At 43.8% G+C, this 25091-nt stretch overlaps 1 protein-coding gene across 5 annotated transcripts in view; it reads left to right on the top strand.

Annotated features, from left to right (window-relative positions):
* Nucleotides 1-11096: 11096 nt before the first annotated feature.
* Nucleotides 11097-25091, top strand: part of MLF1 (myeloid leukemia factor 1) — a 56186-nt gene continuing 42191 nt past the window's right edge. For all 5 annotated transcript variants that reach the window (XM_008266397.5, XM_008266396.5, XM_008266395.5 and 2 more), the window contains exon 1: nt 11097-11249. In XM_008266397.5, the coding sequence (XP_008264619.2) occupies nt 11203-11249 (47 nt within the window). In that variant the 5' untranslated portion in view covers nt 11097-11202. The remainder of the gene's footprint in view (nt 11250-25091) is intronic.

The raw sequence follows: 25091 nt of genomic DNA, 5'->3' as shown, positions 1-25091 counted from the left end.
AAGTCCTGGCTGTTCCATTTCCAAGCCAGCTCCTTGCTAATGCAAATGGGAAAGCAGTAGAAAATGGCCCAAGTGCATGGGCCCCAGCCCCTTCGTGGGAAACCCAGATGGAGTCTCTCCTGCAGTCATTTGGGAGTGAACCAGCAGATGGAAGATCTTCCTCTCTGTTTCTCCCTCTCTCTACCCTTCAGATAAGTGAAGCTTTATTCAAAATCGCAGTACTGTAATTTTGTGAATCGATGTTCCCCGTCGTTTCACTTTCCAAATGAAGCTATATTGTCTTGTGAGTGACTTTCTTCCTTCCACAAAGCGGACTCGCCGTATACAGCTATGGACAGACACACCTGTACGAGTAGGTTAAATTATTAAATATAATTATAAAATAGAATGCCATGTAAAAACAAATAAAGGATTATTTAGTAGTGCCTTTAGCTGGAAAGTGGCATGGCCTACACAGCTAACTGGCATGAGTAAGATTGAATGAGCCATAATCATCAAAATGACTGAGAATTAAGAAAGAAAATTAATTCCCAGAGGAAATCACTGTAGGTCTCATTATTTCAGGAATGCAATACCTTAGGACTTTAATTAAAACTAATATTTATTCAAAATAAATGAGTGCTGGCAGGTTTCTGCCGAATCCATAATCTTGGTTATGCTAAATCTTCTTATATTAAGGCAGACATCATTAATCTCATTTGAGATGCCCTCCAGTCTGACAGCCCGCACAGCACTGGGGCAGTTTCTTGCAGAATCCTTTTTATCTTCACAAAAGAGTTATAACTCATGCAGATACCTAATGTATAAAGGTCTGGGCAATTAGAGACATCACTGTGAGATCGACACTGGCACTTTATCATGTTAGCAAGCCTCTCATAATGAGCTTGTTCTCAAAAGGAGGCCAAGATCTCAACATTACCATCCAATTAACGGTGGGTTATTTTATTATTTTATTTACTTATTTCTAGCAGTCTTTGTTCCAGAAAAGCATCAAGTGTTTTATCAAAATTCATAGGCTATGGCCAGATAAAGCAAATTTCAGTAAGTCAGTGAGAAAATGGAACAAAGGCAAGAAAGAGGGTAGAAGAGGTAAGAAGTTAGATGAAATAAGGTTAATATTCAAAATGCGTACTACAAAGGTCGGTAAAGATACACACACATCAAGTTTGCCAACTGATTGTTGGGTCCCACTGCAAGCTCTAAATAGTGACTAACCCTGAGAGCTTTGTTCTGTGCCTGTCCGGATCATTGTTGTGTTAGTTATTAATAGATACATATGCTAAGTTAAATAGTAGTCCCCCCCAAAAAATGCATGTCTACCTGTAACTCATAAATGTGACCTCATTTGGAAATAGGTCACAGATGCCCTCAAATTAAGAGGAAGTCATACCGGGTCAGGGTGGGCACCAAATCCAGCGACCGAGGCTCTTATCAGGAGAGGGAGCTCTGGCTTGTGAGTGAGGCCGGGAGGAGGCCGTGTGATGACAGAGGCGGAGACTGGCGTGACAGAGGGGCGCGCCCGGGAACACCGAGATTATCAGCAACCTCAAGAAGCTGCAAGCTGCAAGGACGGATTCTTCCCTGGAGGCCAGAGCCCTGCCACATCTTGACTGCAGACCTAGCTCAGGACTGTGTAGATGAGCATTTTGTTGTTCTAAGCTACCCAGGGTGTGACACTGTTGTGGCACTCTTAAGAAACTAATAAAGTGCTTACACATTTTTTTTCTGAAGAACTAGGGTACAATATCCATGTAAATATAAAAGTATAAAGGGAAAATAAATCCTAAAAATATTATCTAGTAAGCTTTATGGCTGACACCTGTGACCGTGTAGCACTTTCTAACTGGTGACAAGTATCAAGAAAACAAATGACTAATCTTACCAACTGTTTAGTTGAACAGATTCTTTTATGTGGACATACGGGTCTTCGATGTGTTATGTCAGGGATTACTATTATTACAGGCTAGTTTTGCCCACACTGGACAGGGAGGTCAGCGCCGGTAAACAACTTGAACGGCAAGCTCTTAGAGCAGACGCCACGATGATTGCAATCCACCTTGAGGCTGCCTACCGAGAAAGAACCGTCATACCCGGAACCTGGAAGACTTGTGCCAGCTTCCCGCAACCCAGACACAAAATTCACTCCTTATGAAAATATTCTGCAGAAATCAAAGTACAACCTCACGGCCCTGACATTTTCAAATATGCACCCCCCCACCCCGCCCCCGTGATGTGGTCCGTGGCTGGCGTCCACTCACAAAGCCTCACTGCTAGGAGTCGGCCCGTTTCTCGGGTCTCACGAGGCAGGGCTTGCTGTTACCAGAGTTCGGAGTTACATTCAGAAACCAATGTGTGGCTGCCACGGTGCTCCTGCGTCCCTTTCATGCCATGAGAACTCACACTCCCAGGAACCAGATCACAGGCTGGCAGCCTGCGGGCCACATTCAGCCCACAGGCTTGTTTTGTTTGGCCTGCTCAGGTATTTTGTTGTTAATTAATTGTTAATTTTTAAAAATTAGGAGATTTCATGTAAAATTGTGCATTACCAGTGGGCATGAATTTCTGCAGGGCAATCATCTGGAGCCCAGGGGTGACACTCCCTTTGCTGGAGGCAAGCTCCCTGTGGGGCCCCATGGCTGTGAGACACACTGCCGCCAGTGAGGGCGCTCTGGCTGGCTGCGTGACCTTGACCGCGGGCTTTCTCCTCTCCTCTTCCTTCTGGGCAAAAAGGGGCATAATAATAGTGCTTTTCTCATTAGGTTGTTTGCAGGATTAGGGGATTAAAACTTGTAAGGCTCTTAGAGCAGTGCCTGATGCACAGTAGAAACTCAATGTTATTTTGATCGTTATTCATTCTTTTTCTAATCACGTTACCTGGCCTCCTTCCCTCACTTTTGTATCTGCTGGATTCCTACAGGTGTCTGTGTCTGGCTCCACCTCCACTTAAAGTCCCACCCTCAAATAGAGCTAAAGGAGACAATTGGGCTCCCGTGTGTAAGGCCGTGGGGCCAGCAGGTATTACACCCACGGTGTTGAACAGCCTGGATTCTGGGCCAGACAGCCTAGGCTCCAAACTTGACTCTGCAACTTCCCAGAAATGCAGCATTAAGCAAGTCCCTTCCCTCTAACACCTGTACTTAATCCTATGAAACGACGGTGGAGCCGTTGTAAATGTGTGCCTACACCACAGTAGGTTTTGGCTTTTGTTGAAGAACACATAGCAGACCACACATTCTCTCGCCCACCAACAACATCAGACCTTGGTCTCCCATCATGTGGTTAGCGCCATCCAAGTGTGTCTTGGTGTCCCAAGGTGGAGGGTTAGATCTGAGAGAGATGAATATGAGAAAATCAGGTACAGCTTTTTTTCTTATTTTTATTTTCATTTTCTATTTTTTAAGATTTTAATTATTTTATTTTAAAGGTGAAGCTACAGAGAGGGAGAAACAGAGACTGAGAGATCGTCCATCTACTGGTTCACTCCCCAAATGGTTGCAATGGCTGAAGCTGGGCCGATCTGAAGCCAGGAACCAGAAGCTTCTTCTGGGTCTCCCATGCAGGTGCAGGGGCCCAAGCACTTTAGCCATCCTCCACTGCCTTCCCAGGCCATTAGCAGGGAACTGGGTGGGAAGTGGATGCCGGCACCGCAGGCAGAGGCTTAACTTACTGCACCATAGCACCAGCTCCTATTTTCATTTTCTTTGAAAAGCAGGGAGGTAGAGAACAGAACACAAAGAGATATGTTGGTTCATTCTCCAAATGCCTGCAATATCCAAGGCTGAGTCAGGCCTAAGACAGAAACCAGAATTCAGTCAAGGTCTCCCAGGTGATGGCAGAAACTCAGGTATTTGAGCCATCACTGCTGCCTCCCAGGGTGGGCCTTACAAGCAAGCAGAGACCCAGGGACTCAGGTCAGGCACCCCATCTGGGACATCGGCATCCAAAGTGGTGACTTAACTACTGCACCACATGGCCGCCACCCCTCTTTGTCTTGTTACCCCAAAATATATGGCACGAATAGCTGTAAAACTTGCATGGCCTTCCACTGACTGTTACAGTCTTTCTGGCTTCTTGGAGTTAAAAACAATTATTGGTGGTGGGAGCAGATGTTCCTACCATTTCAAATAGGACTGGCGTCTGAGCATGTGACCAAGGGGTGGAGGCATTCCCGCTCCCTAATGCTCTCCAGATACTCCTTTGTGCCTACACAGACAGCTTGAACTCTTTCCAAATCTTATCAAGGACTAAAAATAACTTGAAGCAGCACTTTAGACAGCCACAGTAAGCCGCTTCTAAGAACAGGTGACCTCAACAGCATTTCCTAACAATGCTTTCTACGATTCAGCCTCTTTTCTGTTCTACAATTTCAAAACTTTCATTTTTTGAAAAGAACACATGTTGGAACCAGGCGTTTCTTCCATACCATATATCAAAGACACTGGCAATCAAAGGGTTGACAATATGAAATCCTCCTCATGAAACCATTGTCTGCTCAAAAAAGATGCCCCTGTCCCAGTGTGCCTGGGTTCAATACCTGGCTGCAGCTCCCGACTCCAGGTTCCTGCCAATGCAGACTGGGAGGCAGTGGCAATGACTGAGATAATCAAGGTGTCTGTCACCCACATTTGGATCATATTCTTGCCTCCCTGATCTGACCCCAGCTCAGCCTGGCTGTTGTAGGCATTTGGGAAGTGAACCGGTGGATGAGTGTATTCATTTCTCTATCTCTTTCTCTCTCTGTCTTCTCTCTGTATTTATATATATATATTTTTTAAGTATTCAAATTTTTTTTAACTTATTTTTTTTTAACTTTTATTTAATGAATATACGTTTCCAAAGTACGAATAATGGATTACTATGGCTTCCCCCCCATACCGTCCCTCCCACCCACAACCCTCCCCTTTCCCACTCCCTCTCCCCTTCCATTCACATCAAGATTCATTTTCGATTATCATAATATACAGAAGATCAGCTTAGTATACATTAAGTAAGGATTTCAACAGTTTGCTCCCACACAGAAACATAAAGTGAAAAATAATAGATGATTTTTTTTTAATGATGATGAAATCAGATCAGACCTATTGTCATGTTTAATCCCAGTGAGAGTCAAGTTGGGAGCTGATAGTTTCTTTTCTTTTCTTTTCTTTTCTTTTTTTTTTTTTTTTTACAGAGGAACAGTTTAGTATGCATTAAGTAAAGATTTCAACAGTTTGCACCCCCATAGAAACACGAAGTGAAATATATTATTTGAGTACTCGTTATAGCATTAAATCTCAATGCACAGCACATTAAGGACAGAGATCCTACATGAGGAGTAAGTGCACAGTGACTCCTGTTGTTGACTTTACCAATTGACACTCCTGTCTATGGCATCAGTAATCTCCCTATGCTCCAGTCATGAGTTTCCAAGGCTATGGAAGCCCCTTGAGTTCTCCGACTCTTATCTTGTTTAGACAAGGTCATAGTCAAAGTGGAGGTTCTCTCCTCCCTTCAGAGAAAGGTACCTCCTTCTTTGATGACCTGTTCTTTCCACTGAGATCTCACTCACAGAGATCTTTTGCCAGAGTGTCTTGGCTTTCCATGCCTGAAATACTCTCATGGGCTTTTCAGCCAGATCTGGATGCCTTTAGGGCTGATTCTGAGGCCAGAGTGCTATTTAGGGCATCTGCCATTCTATGAGTCTGCTGAGTATCTCACTTCCCATGTTGGATCACTCTCCCCTTTATTTATTCTATCGGTTAGTGTTAGCAGGTACTAGACTTGCTTATGTGCTCCCTTTGACTCTTAGTCCTTTCATTATGATCAATTGCGAACTGAAATTGATCACTTGGACTAGTGAGATGGCATTGGTACATGCCACCTTGATGGGATTAAATTGGAGTCCCCTGGTATGTTTCTAACTCTACCATTTGGGGCAAGTCAGCTTGAGCATGTCCCAAATTATATATCTCTTCCTCTGTATTTATATTTATTAACAATCTTTGGCTCAACCTGGTGTCTACAGCAAGTCCTGACTTCCTCTACTGTTTCCTAGTAGCCTCACCCTCTTCCATCACTGGAACAGAACATTCCTCTACTTCTCTCCTATAAATTTCAACTGCCACATGAATGCTAGGACCCTCACTCCAAGTCCTGCAGCCTGTACTTCTGGCTCCAAGAGCCTGCCTACAACATCTTCCCACAAAGGTCTCTTGGCAACTCCCCCAGCAAGGGGTATTTACTTGACATTTTCCTAAATAAAATGAGTCCATTATAATTTGTACAAAATTAACTCCCAGCTGTGAGTCCATGTGTCCACAGGAAAACAAGGCTTAAAGCAACTATGACTGCAGCAAGTCTGCTGCTTGGTCGTGGTTTTGTCCTCTCCTGGCCCTCACCTGCAATAATAGGCACCATAAAAGAGAATTTGACATAGGAAAAGTCTCTTTATGAACCTAAATTTCCTTTGCATTTTTACACCACTGGAGGAAAAAAAATTGCTCTAGAGATTGTGGTGCTCAAAGTGGGAGGGATGCTATTGACATTGAAGGCCAAGACAAGTCTTCATTGTGCCACACACAGCGAGATGTTCAATAACCTTGGCCTGACCCAGTAAGGGAATAAAGATGCCTTGAGAGAGGCAGCGTGCGTAGCAACCATCTACACCTTGGCATTGTCTCTGTGAGAAAGGAAACAGGGGGTCACTCCCTATGGAACTGGTGTCCAGAAGGTACATTAAATTCAGGTACAGGATAATAAAATTATATTTCTTGCACATGAGTTCGTGGGTGGAGCTTGGCACTCAGTAACTCATGTCTAGTGGAAAGAATCTAGGCTTGGGCATGGGAATGCCATGGACAGGTACATGCACACCTGCTAAGGTGGTACCCATCATGTCATACACATTGTAAACTTGTGGTTTTTTTTTTAAGATTGATTTATTTATTTGAAAACAGAGTTACAGAGAAAGAGAGAGAGGGGGAGAGAGAGAAAGAGAGAGAGAGAATTTCCATCTGCTGGATCACTCCCCAGGTGGCTCGCCCGGGGATTCTTCCAGGTCTCCCATGTGGGTGGCAGGGCCCAAGTACTCAGGCCATCTTCCACTACTTTTCCAGGAACACTAGCAGGGAGCTGGATCAGAAGTGGAACAGCCAGGACATGAACCAGAGTCCTTATGGGATGTCACCATCACAGGTGGTGGCTTAACCCACTATGCCATGACACTGGCACCAACTTTGTGTGTATGTGTTTAAGATTTATTTACATATTTGAAAGTCAGAGCTACAGAGAGAGAGAGAGAGAGAGAGAGAGATCTTCCATCTGTTGGTTCACTCCCCAAATGGCCTCAATGGCCAGGCTGAGCCAGGCTAAAGCCAGGAGCCAGGAGCTTCCTCGGGGTCTCCTACATGGGTGACAGGGCCCCAAATACTCGGGCCATCTTCCGCTGCTTTTCTCAGGCGCATTAGCAGGGATCTGGATGGTAAGTGGAACAGCCAAGACATGAACCGGCACCCATATGGGATGCCAGCATGCAGGCAGTGGCTTAACGCACTATATCACAGCACCGGCCCCATCTCATGTGGTTTGTGAGATCACTTTTCCCACTACTGGAAGTATCCTTAAGAGACATGTTTTTCTGATTTGGGAAAAGAAGCCATGGGACTACTGGCCGGGGAGGTTGTTTGAAGACCTTTGAACCCCTGTTGTCCCGAGGTAAGCCCTGTCACTCTGCAGCTTCTCCCATCTTCCACAGCGGCGTGGAGCAAAGCTGCTGGAGGACTGAGAATACGGCTGACAGCAAGGACAATAGGCCTAAAAAGAAATGAATTGCATATGTCAGAGAAAATGGATGCATTGTCCGCTTTTCTTCTTTTACTTTGAAAAAAGGAAGAAAGGCTGACTGTGGGGTCCCGTCAGAGTCCCCAGCCTGCCTTACTTCAGGAGCCCCCCTTGTCTCAGTGACTTTTCTGCTGTGTCCCCTGGGTCTAAAGAAATACTGACTCGGTCTCTTGTTTCACACAGTAAGGTCCAAACAACTTAAGGTTATCTGTCCTAGAAACTCAGTAAGGAAAAAAAAAAAAACTAAAAAAAAATTGAAAGAAAAAATATTTAGGGCCCACAGTGTGGCCTCCCAGGTTAAGCCGCGGCCTGGAGTGCCAGCGCACCCTCTCAGGTGCCAGCTGGAGTCCCAGCTGTGCTGCTTCCCTTCCTGCTTCCTGTCGATGCACTTGGGAATCAGCAGAGGATAGCCTGAGGAGTTAGACTGGGCAGTGGACAGCAGATGGAAGATCTGTCTCTGTCCACCTCTCCACCTGTCTCTGTAATTCTGACTTTCAAATAAATAAATACATACATCTGGGGCCGGCGCTGTGGTACAGTGGGTTAATACCCTGGCCTGAAGCACCAGCATCCCATATGGGTGCTGGTTTGAGTCCTGGCTGCTCCATTTCTGATCCAGCTCTCTGCTATGGCCTGGGAAAGCAGTAGAAATGGCCCAAGTCCTTGGGTCCCTGAACCCCTGTGGGAGACCTGAAACTCCTGGCTTCTGGCTTCGGATCGGTGCAGCTCCAGCTGTTGCGGCCAATTTGGGAATGAACCAGCAGATGGAAGACCTCTCTCTCTATGCCTCTCCTGCTCTCTCTGTGTAACTCTGACTTTCAAATAAATAATCTTAGAGAAAAAAAAAAAAAGAAACATAAGCTGTAGTGTGGTGAGAGGCAGCCCACCACACAGGGGGTTTCACAAGTGGTTCATTCAGTATTTTTTATGGGGCAGGAAAGTAATAAAGTGGTGAGAACATAGGCTTTGGACTAAAAGAGATTGGGGTTTGAATTGAGAAGACAACCATCACATTTGGGTGTGTCCATGAGGGTGTCTCCAAATGAGATTAACATGGGAGTCTGAGCAGATTAAGAGAGAAGACCCAGTCTCAGTGTGGGGAGGAACCACCAGTTGGCCAGGGGGTATGGAAAGAACTACTACAGAAGGAAAACTCGTCTCTTGCTTTGAGAGCTGGGCCTCCTGCCATGGCTGTCAGCTGCTGATCCTTGCACTCTAGGACTTACACCTGTGGCCCCCTTGCTGGCACTCAGGCTTTCAGCCTTGAACAGAGTTCTACCCTCAGTTTCCCTGGTTCTGAGTCCCTTGGATTTGACTGAGCCAAGCTACTGGCATCACAGGGTGTCTAGCCTGCAAGATGACCTGTTGTTGTGGGATTTCTCAGCTGCTGTAATGGGACGGCCAGTTTCCCTAATAATTCCCCCTTTGTGTGTCCCTGCACATATCCTAGAACCACAACACTCCTATCTAATCTGAAATTCACATCAAAGTCTCTCTGGCCTCAAATCTTTTTCCTCCATCAACATTAAAAAAAAAAAAAAAACACTTGTTATTAGATCCATTCTGCTTTCAGAACCTCCAGGTAGCTCTTTGGCTGACCTGTGTTTGGATCAAAGCTTTTGTGTTTTAACAACATAAGTCCAGGAAGAATTCCCATAGAAACAAGAGAGGGACATTTCTCACAAGGTTATTTGCCCTTAGTTCAACTCTATTTTATTACTATCATTTATGATATAACTTATCTTAATTTAAGCCTTTTTAAGAAGTGTGCCTTGAAATTTATAAATTTTTTGGCCTTGAAATTTATAAATTCTCTAGTATGTATATTCTCTCTGAGTTTTATTCTGAGGCCAGAAAGAAAGAAAATATCCTACTCCCTGGAAGAGCTGTGCCATCTTATCTGAGGCTGCGAAGTCTGCCCTAACTCCTGCCACCCGTTTCAGGGAAAGGAGCCTGCCAGAGAACTTGGCTAGAGGTGGAGGGTAAAAGGTCCAAGGATTAAATTTCCAGCTCCCAAAATAACCTGTGAGTACTCCTGCCACCTCCAAATCAGGCCTTGCACGCTTCTGCACTCTGGCAGACTGCCACCTCTGTGGCCTGATCCCAGGGGCCCTGATGAGCCATGGGTGTGGTTGGCACTCCATCTCCACAGGACAGCCGCCTAGAGAGGCCGGCAGGGCCGCTGAATTCAGAAAGGATGTGCAGACTACGCCTTCTCTCTGCTTATGCCCTCATCACTGTTCTTCAGGCTCCCTTCTTCGGCCTCCTTCTCCACCCGACTCCAGGCTCCTGGAAGGCCCCAAGACAGTGTTTTCCAAAAGTCAGCAATTTGAGTGGCACGGTAGTGATATTCCATGCACACCGCTGTATCCAAACCTCACCTGTGCTGTTAGCTCACTTTTCCACTGAAATCATTGCAGACTAGTTAGTAATGTATAGCACTGCTTGAAGTTTAAAACTAGTTTCCGTGCCATAAATTTAGATTACTTTTTAAATATAATGAAAACAAAAATATATAGCAGTGGAATTTTAGATGGATGTGGCTCCTCCTGCAGACCTTTGTCTGAATCTTGCTGTTAGATTAGGGAACGCTGGAAAGATGTTGAAGACATTTCAGCTTGAAAGTCAGACTTGATCCTTGAATCAGAGACATAGAAAGAGGGCCAAAAAGAGGGCGACATTCTCATTTATTTCTGAAGCCATGCCTGCCTATTACACGCTGGGAAGCACCGCTTGAATTTCAAACTCACAAAAGGCAAATAAACATGTGAAATCCTATAGGCTTCATCCTAATATCCTTCAAGAATGGAGTACACTATTTGTGAACTGTTCTCAAAAAGTTTTTGCACATCTTGGTCATTATTCGTGCACAGCTTTTGAACAACTACTGGGGAATGTTTCAGATACAGAACTAGTTCCTGCGTATCACAGAATATGGCAGGCCAAGGGGACTTTGGCTGTCCTCTAGGTGACCCTTCTGCATTTTTGTAGACTTGGGGGTCAGGGCCGAAGGCCATCTGCCCAAGGTCACAAAGAGGGTGGTCTTATGTTTTGCTTCCTGCAGCCCAGACAAGCTAGCCCGTCCCTCTGTAGGCTTGATGAAAAGTTGCCTTGCGAACCCAAAGCCAAACTCACCTCCACTGTGTTGATTGCGGTTGCCATGACAGCGGCGCATTGTTTCCCCCGCCTCGCTTTAGTGACGTCGGGGACCGCGTCCAATAGGAAAGCAGCTCGGTGTCCACGCCCCGCCTTTCCCAGCGGGCACCGCCTTCGCGGCCGGGAGAGGAGCGTCGACGGTTCCTAGGAGGCAGGCTCCGGCCGCGGCCGCGGCGAGTTACATCGTTTTCCAACCAGTCCGCGCCCGCCGCAGCCGAGACAGCCAGAATGTTCAGGATGCTGAGCAGCGGCTTCGAGGATGATCCTTTCTTCTCGTGAGTGTCGGGGGTCAGGAGTCTGCGGCCGCACGGGAGTTCAGGGATCCTGAGGGGGCGGTATTTTGAAGGAATAGAGCGAGTTGTAGAGGGCGACAGGGACTTCGGGTGACTGGGGAGGCAGTTAGAGGGGGAGGAGGATTTGGGGGCGAGGAGGGCGGAGGTCCGAGCTCATACACACACCCGCGGTGCCGGCAGCCCTCGGCTGACTCTGGAGCGCCGCTGGCTTCCCGCGTTCCGAGGCCGCCGCCGCAGCCGCCGGGCGCTGCCACAGGTGGCTGGAGCTGCCCGGGAGGGCCCTGTCCACTGCCGATTTAATCCCAAATCGGGCCGGGGGATATCGTATCGGCTGACAGTCCCGTGGAATGGAAAACGTGTTTCAGACCCCTTTTTAATGTAAAGAGGGATGTGTCCATGACAGCACCGCAGAGTCGGAGAGTTGGGCTGGGGGTTGCCCCGTGCGCTGTTAACTTACTGCGCTTGCTTGGCTGACAAAGCTAGCCTTGTTTGCAACGCGACAGCACAAGGCCGGGAAACAGAGACGGGGTGCCTGTAGCACCCCAGGGAGACAAGTGCCACTGCCCCATGAACAGATCCCAGTGAAGTCTTGCGATGCCCTAGTAAGACGGCGAACAGACACCGGTTTCAGCGATCTAGTTTCCTGTTGTTTTTTTCCTTATTAAAAAAGTATTTCTCTTTTGGCCATTATATAAAGGTAATAGAATAATCCAATTGGATCCCCCAAGACAGGACTCTTTGGAATACTTTTTTGCCTAAGAGTTTTGCCAGTTTGAATTTTGACTTGGGTATCCCAATTTATTTTGAGCCCTTAGAATTCTCTGTGCAATTTGGGGACCTTTTCTTTTTTAAAATTTATTTTTTATTTATAGAAAGGGAACAAATTTCATGTGTTTCAAATATACCGTTTTAAGAGCTTCATACTTCCTACCCTACCCGCACTCCCGTCCACTCTCTTCCTTCATTTTTCTTTTAATTTTTACAATGACATACTCTCAATTTACTATATAGTCACAAGCTTACCCTGCCACTAAATAAACAAGTAGTAAGTAGAAAAACCACTGTTCCTCAAGAGTATAGACCAGTACTATAAGCAATAGCAGATCTCAAAATGTCAATTTCATTTATACACATTACATTTTTTGTACCCTGAATATCAGTTACTACAAGTCAGGGAAAACGTATTTATCTTTTTGAGACTGGCTTATTTCACTAAGCATAATGAGGAATAAATGTTTATTCTGCAGTTTACGGCACAGATTTTTTGTTTGTTTTTAAAGAAAAATGTTACCTTGGTTTAACGATATAAATATGAATTCAAAACCGAAATTCAGTGTTATGATTTTCCTCTTTTAAAAGCCTTTGAGAGTGGGGACTAAATATATCCGTAGACAAGTTGAGCTCTTGAAGTTGTTCTTGTGTAGATATGACATGAGTACAGTGGAAAACAAGACCATTATGACATACAATTTTTGAGTTGTGTTATATCCTTGATTATATCAAAAGGAGCAGTGGCCTGAAGTAAACTGAATATGCAATTAGTATCTTCTTTAAAATGTCTAGCAGAAGTGTAATTTAAACTCTTGGGTGACTCTTTCTGAGTAAAGGTAATGAACCTAAGAGTCAGGGTCAGAAATAGTAACAGACCACAAATAGTAGTCATACATCAAAGAGCACTCTGCTTGGGAGGGAAAAGCTCAGCAGTTTCATCAGTCTCTCAGTCATCACTGCTTGTAACCTTCTGCAGACAGCAGCCAAGCCATAGAAATGTAAGATCATTTTATCTTAATTCACTTTAATAAACTGATTCATGTTTACTAATTTCTTTCTTCACAATTAATTGTAAATAAACACGTGGGGGTAAGGGAGGAAGAGTGTGAGTTTGTAGTTATTTCGGGTTTCTGTCATCTGACCCACACCTTTCACCCCAACTCCAAACAAAATGTCCATATTTAATAGAAGTGAAATGTAAGGAATTGATAAAGATGACAACAAACTGATTAAATTATCCACACACTTTAGGGGCCTAGAAGGGGAGTGGGACACTTAGTCCATGCCTGCCATCTTTTATATAAACATTGTCCCTGTTGCTAATACTGTATCTGATCATTGGGTTCCACATGGGTAGTTTAACATAGAAAGAATTCAATAAATATTGTTTAATGATGATCTGGTGTCCTTTACTTCCTCTCTTATAGTTAGTTTGCCATTGGGTTGATAGCCGAAAGTATCATCTGCATTCACAAAATGCCATTGTTGACATTGACATTTTCCAATTAGAACATTACCATTTTCTTTCTTTTTAAGATTTATTTATTTGAAAGGCAGAGTTACAGAGAGGTAGAGGCGCAGAGAGAGCTCTTCCATCCGCTGGTTCACTCCGCAAATGATGGCAATGCCTGGAGCTGAGCCAGTTTGAAGCTGGAAGCCAGAGGCTTCTTCTGAGTCTCCCATGTGGGTTCAGGAGCCCAAGCACTTGGGCCATCTTGTGCTGCTTTCCCATGCCATAGCAGAGAGCTGGATCAGAACTGGAGCAGCCGGAACACGAACTGGCACTCATATGGGATGCTGGCACTACCGGCAGCAGCTTTACCCACTACGCCACAGCACCAGCCCTTGAACATTACCATTTTCTAAATAACCCATGAGATCACAATCAAGCATAATCAATATAAACACACTGTACTAATTTACCAGTTATTAGAAAGTGGACAGACAAAACTATATACTTCTTGGATATAAAATTAGAATTATTAATTTGACACTGATAAACCATAGTCAAATTGTTAAATGCTTAAAAATTTTAACTTAAGTGTGGCGCCGCGGTTCACTAGGCTAATCCTCCGCCTGCGGCGCCGGCACCCCAGGTTCTAGTCCTGGTCGGGGCGCCGGATTCTGTCCCGGTTGCTCCTCTTCCAGTCCAGCTCTCTGCTGTGGCCAGGGAAGGGGTGGAGGATGGCCCAGGTCCTTGGGCCCTGCACCCGCATGGGAGACCAGGAAGAAGCACCTGGCTCCTGGCTTCACATCGGCACAATGCGCCGGCCACAACGTGCCGGCAGCCGCATCGGCCACTTGGGGGGTGAACCAAAGGAAAAAGGAAGACCTTTCTCTCTCTCTCTCTCTCTCTCTCTCTCTCTCTGTGTCTCTCTCACTGTCTAACTCTGCCTGTCAAAAAATTTTAAAAAATAAAAAAATTTTCAACTTAAAAAATGATTAAAATTTGTAGAATTCAAATATACTCTTGTCTCAGAGTTTACCTTCTAAGTGCATGTTAAATATTTCATTGGAAAACTAAATGAAACTAAAAGTTTTATTTTAAAATTTCATTTGATAAAAAATGTGTGTAATATTTTAAAAAATTTTGGTATCTTATGTCTCTGAGCCGAAGTTATTTCAGTGAAAATTTGTAATACAGTATATTTAGGCATACCTTCCTAAGTAATACTGGTAACTTGATTAAAAACAAAGCTTAAAAGTTGACACTTTGTGGCATGAGTTTTCTCAAGAATACTACTTCCTCACATTTGTATTTGCTGAAGAGTATATGAATGGGTTGGGCATGTAGCACAGCAGTTAAGATGACACCTGGGACACCCAAATACTATATCACAGTGGCTGAGTTCCAGTCCTGACTCCGATCCCAATTCCCGCTTCCTGCTCATCTGTACCGTGGGAGGCAGTGGTGATGGCTTATGTCGCTCCCCCTCTTCATGGAGGAATGACACTAAACCCTGCCTAGGCTTCATATCCGAGTCACGGCACCATTATGTCGCTCCCCCTCTTCATGGAGGAACGACACTAAACCCTGCCTAGGCTTCATATCCGAGTCACGGCACCATTATGTCGCTCCCCCTCTTCGTAGAGGAACGACACTGAACCCTGCACTGTTCTTTTGTCTGCTCGGCCCTCCCCGGGTTTGCTGCTGGTTCTTCCCGGGTTGGCTACCGTCCCTTCCACCTCCGTGGAAGGGCGGTTCCCCCTGCCACATTCCCCACTTCCGCGGGGGAGCGGCATACCGCCGGCCGGCTCTCTCAGGGGCTGCACAGGTGTTCCTTCAGATGTTCCCCTTAGATGTTCCTCTTAGATGTTCCTGGTGCATGCTGTCTCTCTCCTCCCTTATAGTCCTCTTCCGCCAATCCCAACTCGGCTGCCCACACGCCGAGTACGCTGCTCTCCTCCAATCAGGAACAGGTCCTACAGTTTATTGGTTGAACTGGAGGCAGCTGTGTAGAAGCTGTTTCTCCCTTCTCAGCGCCATATTGTGGGAGAGCAGATGCATAGAATAAGTCTTAATTCCAGTAACTTAGTCTAGTCCGGGTTGCTCCCCACAGCTTATGTAGTTGAGTCTCTGCCAGCCTACATGATTGAGTTCCTGGCTACTGCCTTGGTCCAGCTGCAGCTGTTTCTGGTATTTGGGGAGTAAACCAGCAGATGGAAGATCTGCTTGTGTATGTGTCTGCATATGTGTGCATGTGTACCCATGCTCCTCTCTGCCTTAAATACATAAAATAAAAATTGAAAAGTATATTTATAGTTAAGTAGGTGTGTTTAGACAGGACAATTAACTTGAGGTTAAAATGATTTTGGTAACTATACCAAACATTGAATTTTTAGTATAAAAGATAAATCTAGTAAGATCCAGAATTTTCTACTTGGCACTAAAACTCTGAGTCTTCTGAGCTATAGGAAAGAAATTCTGATCAGGCAAATCTACAAAGAATACCTATGTTACTACTTATCAGCTGTGAGTAATTAAAGACTTAGAACAGGCTGAAAAATCTTTGCCTTATTTTTAATCACCAATTATGTTTTCCTTAAACCACTTACCACCTCATGTGTATGTCATATGTGTGATGATTAGTCGTTGGTCAAAGTAACTACATATAAAGGCACTTCAAAGTTTGTGGAAAATGGAATTGAGAGATAAGATAAATTTTTTTTTTTTTTTGACAGGCAGAGTGGACAGTGAGAGAGAGAGACAGAGAGAAAGGTCTTCCTTTGCCGTTGGTTCACCCTCCAATGGCCGCCGCGGCCGGCGCGCTGCGGCCGGCGCACCGCGCTGATCCGATGGCAGGAGCCAGGAGCCAGGTGCTTTTCCTGGTCTCCCATGGGGTGCAGGGCCCAAGCACCTGGGCCATCCTCCACTGCACTCCCTGGCCACAGCAGAGGGCTGGCCTGGAAGAGGGGCAACCGGGACAGAATCCGGCGCCCCGACCGGGACTAGAACCCAGTGTGCCGGCGCCGCTAGGCGGAGGATTAGCCTAGTGAGCCGCGGCGCCGGCCAGAGATAAGATAAATTTTGAAATTCATGCATAGTTTTTTCATAATCGTGTTTTCCATGACCTTTTGACGACTGCTTTTATATTCACAGTATGTTACCACTTCCATCTCCTTGCTGTCAGTTGGAGCTAAAACTTACTACATTTCTATAGTCTCTATTTTAACACTTTTTAACAAATACTTATTCTGTACTTAGGAATTAGTTGGCTATTAAAGGATATTGCCTTGACCTGGTCACTGAGTTGAGTGAATAAATTCCATGTACAAGGCATGCTTCAATTGTTTTCTTGATTGAGAACATTCTGACAGCAGGAAATAAGAGAGTGGAATCTTAATCAAGGTATCATAGTTTATTTCTAATTAGTGTTCCACATATACCTCTCATCCTAAGCACTTAATAAAGGTAAGTTGAGAATATTCAGCTAAAATTTAAGGTAATTGATTTTTTAAGGTCCTACTCTGTTAAGACCTCCCCCATAGCTATTTTTAGCTCCTATTGTACTTTTCTCAAATATTTTACTATACAAATTTCTTGTCAATGAATTTTGTAAATTTTAAGATATCTGATAGAATGAAGCTCTAAAATCCTTGAATTGAAATTTTTTCTAAGGTAGACTATTCATTTGGGGTATTCTTCAGTTTGTTGGGTAAAAACCGCTAAGTTAGGAGCCAAGAAGCACAACCTGACTATGGCAACTATAGTTAGTTACTGGCTAAAAGAATACTATTTGGTGGTCTCCACTTGCATAATAATGCCTAATTCTATCAATGCACAGTGTAGATATACATAGAAAAGGAGAGAAATAATTACAGGGTGGCAAGAGGGCATAGCCATTCCTACAACCCTCTTCAAGGGCTTCTAAAACACCAACATTTTAAACTATGCTTCTAGACCTCAGAAAAACAGAATTGCCTTCTGGAAATTTGGTTCATTCCTTAAGTACTTTATAGATTTCTATTATATATACAGGCCCAACTATGTGGAGCCTATTATAAATTTGTAGAAGTCATGGCCCAAGACCTCAAGAGTCTTTTTTGAATGTTACATACTTTATTTATAATATCAAAATGTAGATCACCTAATTTTCTTTTCTGTATGGACTAGTCAACTTCATTGAAACTAGGAGTCATTTCTTTATGATCAAGAGAGGCATAACAATCTGCTGGCTAAGCTTTTGCCGCCATCACATATAATGGCATGTAAATGATATAAGAACCTTATATAACAAAGCAATGCTTGATACTTAGAAGCACATCTATATTTTCACATAGGCCAAAGAAAATTATAAGGGGTAAAATGTGTGGGTATATTTCAGAGAGTTTTTTAAGATATATTTAATTGCAAGTCACAACTACAAGAGAGAGGGAGAAAGAGAGAGAGATCTTCCGTCTGCTAGTTCACTCCCCAAATGGCCGCAGCTGTCCAAAGCCAGGGGCCAAAGGCTTCATCTAGGTCTCTCACAGGTATTCAGGAGCCCAAGCACTTGGACCATCTCCCGCTGCTTTTCCCAGGTCATTATCAGGCAGCTGGATCGGAAGTGGAACAATCAAGAGTAAACTGGCACCCAAATGGGATGTCAGCCTCGTAGGCATTGACTTTATCCACTATGCCACATGCCACTCAGAGAGAGTCTTAAAAGCAAGAATTTACTCTGAAAGGAAAAATTACCAGCTCTTTAAAAAAAAAAAAAAAAACAGTTTGTGTTGAAATAATTCCCAGGGGCCGCAGCATCCATTTAAGGGTTGACATAAATTTTTGTGAAAGGAGCGGGGAACAGTGTATTTTCTGCTAACTTGTGATAAACTCTGAAGGTAAAGAATATGGAGTAGAAAGTACATTGGGGGGCCAGCGCCGCGGCTCAATAGGCTAATCCTCCACCTAGCGGCGCCGGCACACCAGGTTCTAGTCCTGGTCGGGGCGCTGGATTCTGTCCTGGTTGCCCCTCTTCCAGTCCAGCTCTCTGCTGTGGCCCAGGAGTGCAGTGGAGGATGGCCCAAGTGCTTGGGCCCTGCACCCCATGGGAGACCAGGAGAAGCACCTGGCTCCTGCCTTTGGATCAGCGCAGTGCGCCGGCCATAGCGCACCGGCCGTGGCGGCCATTGGAGGGTGAACCAACAGCAAAGGAAGACCTTTCTCTCTGTCTCTCTCTCTAACTATCCACTCTGACTGTCAAAAAAAAAAAAAAAAAGTACATTGGGACTAATTTCATTGAGTTTGGTTGTGGCTTGTGTTAGCAATCCTGAAAGGGGTAGTATTGCCATCATAACAGTAAATATAAGGAAATTTACCTGACAAATGAAAATGCATGATCATAAAAAAACCTAAAAACTATGGAAAATTTGGTAACAGAAATAATGTAACTCATTATTTTTGTGTATTTTATTACATTTTCCATATCTGTTTTTTTTATTTTACAAAATTGGTACCAAGCTTTATGGTTAAATAATCTTTTTTTCCCTAATGTACTGCATGAGCATTTTTCTGATCAATATATATTCTTCAAAGCATGACTTTAAAGTCTACAAAATATTATAGATGTACAAAGAAATTTTTCCATATTTACATTTTAAATTATCACATTAGTTCATGTACATGAAATGACTAGTTTGTAGCCTGTGAATTTTTAAAAGCCTCATGATACCTCTATAGTTTTTATTCCTATGAATGAAACATTTGTTTTCCAATGAGAACAATATATTTTTAGGATACATTCATATGCAAGTGTAAACTTTTCTCAGTTGAGAAAAGAAACTCTAGATAAGAATTTTAAAAATATAAAAACTCCTTGCTACCCCAAGAGATTGTTGGCTTTGATGGAAGTGAATTCAAGCATGAATTAAAAATCCAAACATTTGCCATTCTGGGTAGACAGGAATTGAACTCAGCAGAAGGCCCAACCATATTTCTCCTGAGTTTTGCATACAGGTGCAAAAGTCAAGTTGTGGGCCCACTTTTATCTCAATGCTTTTTTACAAAAGGCAACCTTTGTTCACATCACTCAAGAAATGAAAATTTTTTATAGCATTTGCTGTACATATGTATATAACTATGCCTTTTTAAACGGGAAACCCTGAGCAACACTTTAAGTGAACCACATTAGTTGATGAATTTTAAGCCCGATTACAATGCAGTGAGAATAAACCCCATCAGTTTTATATTTCTATAGAAAAATAGTTTAATGTTCATTTATTCACAGAACAAAATCTGATACTGAAGTATTTTTCTTCATTGTAGTTAAATCTCATCCATTCATCTAAAGGAAAGTTGACTGACTTTCTTAAGTAAATGCAAGAACCAACATTTTGTTCTCTAAGCTTGTAACCACAAGCTAAGCTCTAAATGTCCAATGAGTATGGAGCACTAACCCAAAGGACCCCCTTTGGCATCACCCATTTTATTTATTTTTAAAGATTATTTGAGAGGCAGAGAGAAATACCCTTCATCCCCTGGTTCACTCCCCCATTGGCCTTAATGGCTGGAGGTAGGCCGATCTGGAGTCAGGAGCTGCCTCCAGGTCTCCCATGTGAGTGCTTGGGCCATCTTTCACTGCTGTCCCAAGCCATAAGCAGAGAGCTGGTCTGGAAGAGGAGCAGCCAGGACTTGAACCAGTGCCCATATGGGATAGTGGGGCCACAGGTGGAGGCCCAGCCTACTATGCCGCAACACTGGCCTTGCATCGCCTATTTTAAAACATCAGATACTAAATCTTTTAACTCCACATAGTTCTATTTCTTTATTTTCATTATGAAACTCTTCAAACATACTAAAAAGATATAACAAATACTTTGGAGTAATCTAGCTTTTGAGGTGAGAATTAGAAATTATTACTTTGGCAGCACATTTATGCATCTTAGGATTCCTTAGAGCAATCTTCAAACTATTCCTTCAAATAAAAAGTAGGGAGCTTTGGGTCCGGCGCTGTGGCGCAGTGGGTTGGTTAATGCCCTGGCCTGAAGCGCCAGCATCCTGTACGGGCGCCGGTTCTAGTCCTGGCTGCTCCACTTCCAATCTAGTTCTCTGCTATGGCCTGGGAGAGCAGTAGAAGAGGGCCCAAGGGCTTGAGTCCCTGCCACCCCTGTGGGGAGACCCGAAAAAGCTCCTGGCTCCTGGCTTCGGATTGGCACAGCTCCGGCCGTTGTGGCCCATTGGGGAGTGAACCATCGGATGGAAGACCTCTCTCCCTCTCTCTCTGCAACTCTTTCAAATGACTAAATAAATAAATCTTTAAAAAAAAAAAAAAGTAGGGAGCTACAAATGCCAAATTTTGATTCCTTAATTTTGAAGTAACTTGATCTTCGGGTCATGATTTGGGAAGCATTAAAAAAACCACTTTTCTGCCCTCTAGAATATCAAAACACGAGGCACTCATTGTGTGCTCTTTCTTTTTAATTTGTAAATCAAAACAATTATCTCATAGTGCTAGCTGCCTGTATTTTTCCTAGAACGTGGATTCTCAAACCTTCAGCAGATGAAAAATAAAGGAATGATTGTCTTAAACTTTCTGTGCCCTCCCTATTCATAAGACAAAACTTAAGGCTAAAATCCTGCAAGAGACGGCAGCAAGTAAGGAGCTTAAAGGTCTCCACTCTGTGCTAACATCGTATTAAAAACTAAACGAACTTAAAAACCAATGTCTCTTCACTTCTGCCAGAGAAGTGAGATTGCAGGGCAAACCAGTGCCCCAACAGTAGGACACAGATGATCACAACTTAGCTGAGCAGCAACACATAGACCCTCCTCAGAGCCAGAGCCAGGGGAACAAAATGCAAACTGTAACTGATGAATTGCTAGAGGCTAGCATAGACAAGTGTGAGAGTTAAACTCCCGCAGGACTCAGTCATAGTCTTCCCCAGCCCACTTGTGCGAGTTTTACGTACAAGAACTCTAGCGGGGCCTCACAGTAAGTATCTGAGAAAATCTCCTGGGGCCTGGTGCTGTGGGAGGTGAGGCCGCCACTGCAGTGCCAGCCTCCCATATGGGTACTATTTAAGAGTCCTGGCTGCTCCACTTCCTATCCAGCTCTCTGCTATGGCCTGGGAAAGCAGTGGAGGATGGCCCAAGTGCTTGGGTGCCTGTACCCACATGGGCCACCCAGAAGAAGTTCTGGGCTCCTGGCTTCGGATCGGCATAGCTCTGGCTATTGCAGTCATTTGGGGAGTGAACCAGTGGATGGAAGGCCTCCCTCTCTCTGCCTCTCTGGAACTTTGCCTTTCAAATAAATAAATAAATCTTTAAAAAAAAATCTCCTCTTTCTGCAGAGGGAGGAGAAAAGTAACCATTTTAAAATATGCTGAGCACTGTTTTTCTTAACTAGGGCTGTGGTCAGGAAAAACTTAAAAAAAATTTTTTTTATTATATTTACCCAAGCCTAACCTGCTGAGGTTTTATCAGAACCTAACCTACCTGGGGAAAGGGAGATACTCAACTCCAGCTTCCAGTCACCCTGTCCCAGTGGGAGGATTAGGAAGCAGTAATGAAACTCTTAATCCCAGGACACAGGCTGACAAAAAGACTGTGAATTTTATGGCCATAGAACACTATCTTCTCTCCCCACATCTTACCACTGTATTACTAACAGCCTACTTAGTGGCGGGTGTTTGGGCTAGCAGTTGAGATGTTCACATTCCTCATCAGAATGCCTGGGTGTCTTTCCTGCCTTCAACTCCTGACTCCAACTTCCTGTTAATGCAAACCCTGGGAAGCAGCAGTGATGGCTAACGTGATTGGGCTCTTGCCACCCACATGGGAGACCTGGATTGAATTGCCGGCCCCAGTTGTGGGCATTTGGGGAGTGAATCTGCAGATGGAATTGCATATTCATTTTCCCTCCCTCTCTCATAATTAAAAGGCCTATTTTAACACAACTCCTTTTCCCCTATATATCATGTATGCCTTTCAACAACAAAACATTACATGACATACTGAAAAGCAAAACACAATTTGAAGAAACTCAACAACTTGGGGCCGTCGCTGTGGCTCAGTAGAACAAGCCTCCGCCTGCAGCAATGGCATTGCATATGGGCACCAGTTCTAGTCCTGGCTGCTCCTCTTCTGATCCAGCTCTCTGCTATGGCCAGGGAAAGCAGTAGAAGATGACACAGGTGCTTGGGCCCCTGCACCCAAATGGGAGACTTACCTCGAAGAAGCTCCTGGATCCTTGCTTCAGATCTGCCCAGCTCTGGCTATTGTAACCATTTGGAGAGTGAACCAGCGGAAGGAAGGCCTTTCTCTCTGTCTCTCCCTCTCACTGTCTTTAACTCTAACTCAAACAAATGAATAAAATCTTAAAAACAAAAACAAAAACTGAACAAGTATCCAAGCCAGAGTTAAATAGGGCATGAATGTTGGAATCACAAGTATCAGACTAGGAGTTCTTAAAAGTATGGGTAATATGCTAAAGGCTATATTGGAAAATGTAGACAGTATGCAGGAACAGATGTAAGTCAATACATAGAAATTTTAAGGAAGCAAACAATGCTGATGATCAAAAACAGGAAGAATGCCTTTGACAGACTACTTAGTAGATGACATGGCTGAGGAAAGAGTTTCTGAGGATATAACCATCGAAATTTCCAAAACTGAAAAGCAGAGAGACAAAAGACTTAAAAAAATCCAGAATATACACAACCTGGGAGGCGAAAACTATTGAAGGTATAACATATATGTAATGGGAATAGCAGAAACCAAAGGGAAAAAAATGGAACAGAAGCAGTATTTGAAGCAATAATGACCAAATTGTCCCCTAATTTTTTTCTAAGATTTATTTATTTGAAAGGTGGAGTTACAGAGAGGCAGAGGCAGAGAGAGAGAGATCTTCCATCCACTGGTTCACTCCCCAAATGGCCACAACCGCTGGAGCTGGGCTGATCCACAGGCAGCAGCTTTACCTGCTATACCACTGCACCAGCCTCCTCCTAAATAATCTTAGAAAACAAACTACAAATACAGGAACCTCAGAGCAGCAAGCAGGATAAATATAAAAAAAAATAAACCTTAGCATATCCTATTACAATTTGAGAAAAATAAAATATTTTTTAAAAGATGATATTTATTTGGCAGGTAGAGTTACAGAGAGAGAGGGAGAGTCAGAGAGAAGGATCTTCCATCCACTTGTTCACTCCCTCAAATTGCTGCAGTGGCCCAGGAGCTGGGCCAGGCTGAAACCAGGAGCCAGGAGTTTCTTTCTGTCTCCCACACGGGTGCAGAGGCCCAAGCTCCTGCCCCATCTTCTACTTTCCCAGGCTATAGCAGAGAGCTAGATCTAAAGAGGAACAAGCCAGGACATGAACTGGCACCCATATGGGATACCGGTACCACAGGCAGAGGCTTAGCCTATTATGCCACAGTGCTGGCCCAAAATAAAGTCTTGAAGGAGGCCAGAGGTGAAAAAATATATAGAGAAGCAAATGTAAGAATTACATCTAGGGTCAGCGTTCTGGTGGGTTAAGCTGCCACTTATGACACCGGCATCCCATATAGGAGTGCCAGTTCAAGTCCCAGCTGCTCTACTCCTGAACCATCTCCCTGCTATCTAAGAGGAGGCAGCGCTAGACCGGGTGGCTGGGGTCCTGATACCCACGTTGGAGACCTAGATTGAGTTTCCAACTTCCTACTTTGACCTTGCCCAGCCCTAGCTGTTGCTGGCCTTTGGGAAGTGAACCAACAGATGGGAGTGCAATCTCTCCCTCTTACATGCTCACACACAATCTCTCAGTCTCTCTGACTCTCAAAAACAAAACAGTGTTAAGAGAAAAAAAATTAATGTAGAATTCTGCACACTGTGATATTATCCTTCAAAACTGAAGGAGAAATACTTTCTCAGACAACAACTCAGGGAGTTTGTTGCCAGAAAACTTCCCTTGCAAGAAATTCCTCAAGAAGAAGGAAAATGATCTGTCTACTGAAAGAAATGAAGAGCATCAGAGAATGAGTGAAAGTAAAATAAAGGCATTTTTCTCTTAATTGATCTCACAGATAACAGTTTGTTCAAAATAGAATGTTGTATTTGATTATGTACAGGTCTGCACCTACAGTCATACCCACATGTGAGAGAGGAATTAGGACTATTTTGTTGATGTAAGGTGTTTGTACTACCTGTGATACAGTATAATGTTATTTGGAAGTGGGCTTGAGTTAATTATAAATGTGTATTACAGAATCTAGTGCGATCATCAAAAAATAAAATCCTAACAGCAATTAATTGAAAATACCTTATGATTCTTTACTGCATTCTATATATGAAGATATATCTTTACTTCTTTGCTCCTTAATATATTAAAGTCTGATATTATAAATAAATTTATTTTCTAAATTTATTTAGGAAATTTTATTTTATTAACTTTATTTTCTAAATAAATCTAATAGCCTATGTTTCTGAACTCTTTGGTTCTGCACTTTTATTCTTGGACAGTATCAATTGTTTTTATTTTTAAGATTTATTTATTTATTTGAGAGGCAGAGAGAGGGAGAGACAGAGAAAGAGGTCTTCCAACCACTGGTTTACTCCCCAAATGGCTGCAACAACCAGGGCTGGGCCAGGCCAA

Source organism: Oryctolagus cuniculus, chromosome 4 (assembly GCF_051225735.1).
Source record: "Oryctolagus cuniculus isolate XC-2025 breed Fujian yellow rabbit chromosome 4, ASM5122573v1, whole genome shotgun sequence".
Classification (NCBI taxonomy): domain Eukaryota; kingdom Metazoa; phylum Chordata; class Mammalia; order Lagomorpha; family Leporidae; genus Oryctolagus; species Oryctolagus cuniculus.
The sequence above is the reverse complement of the archived record's forward strand: the minus strand, read 5'-3'. Positions and strand labels throughout refer to the sequence as shown.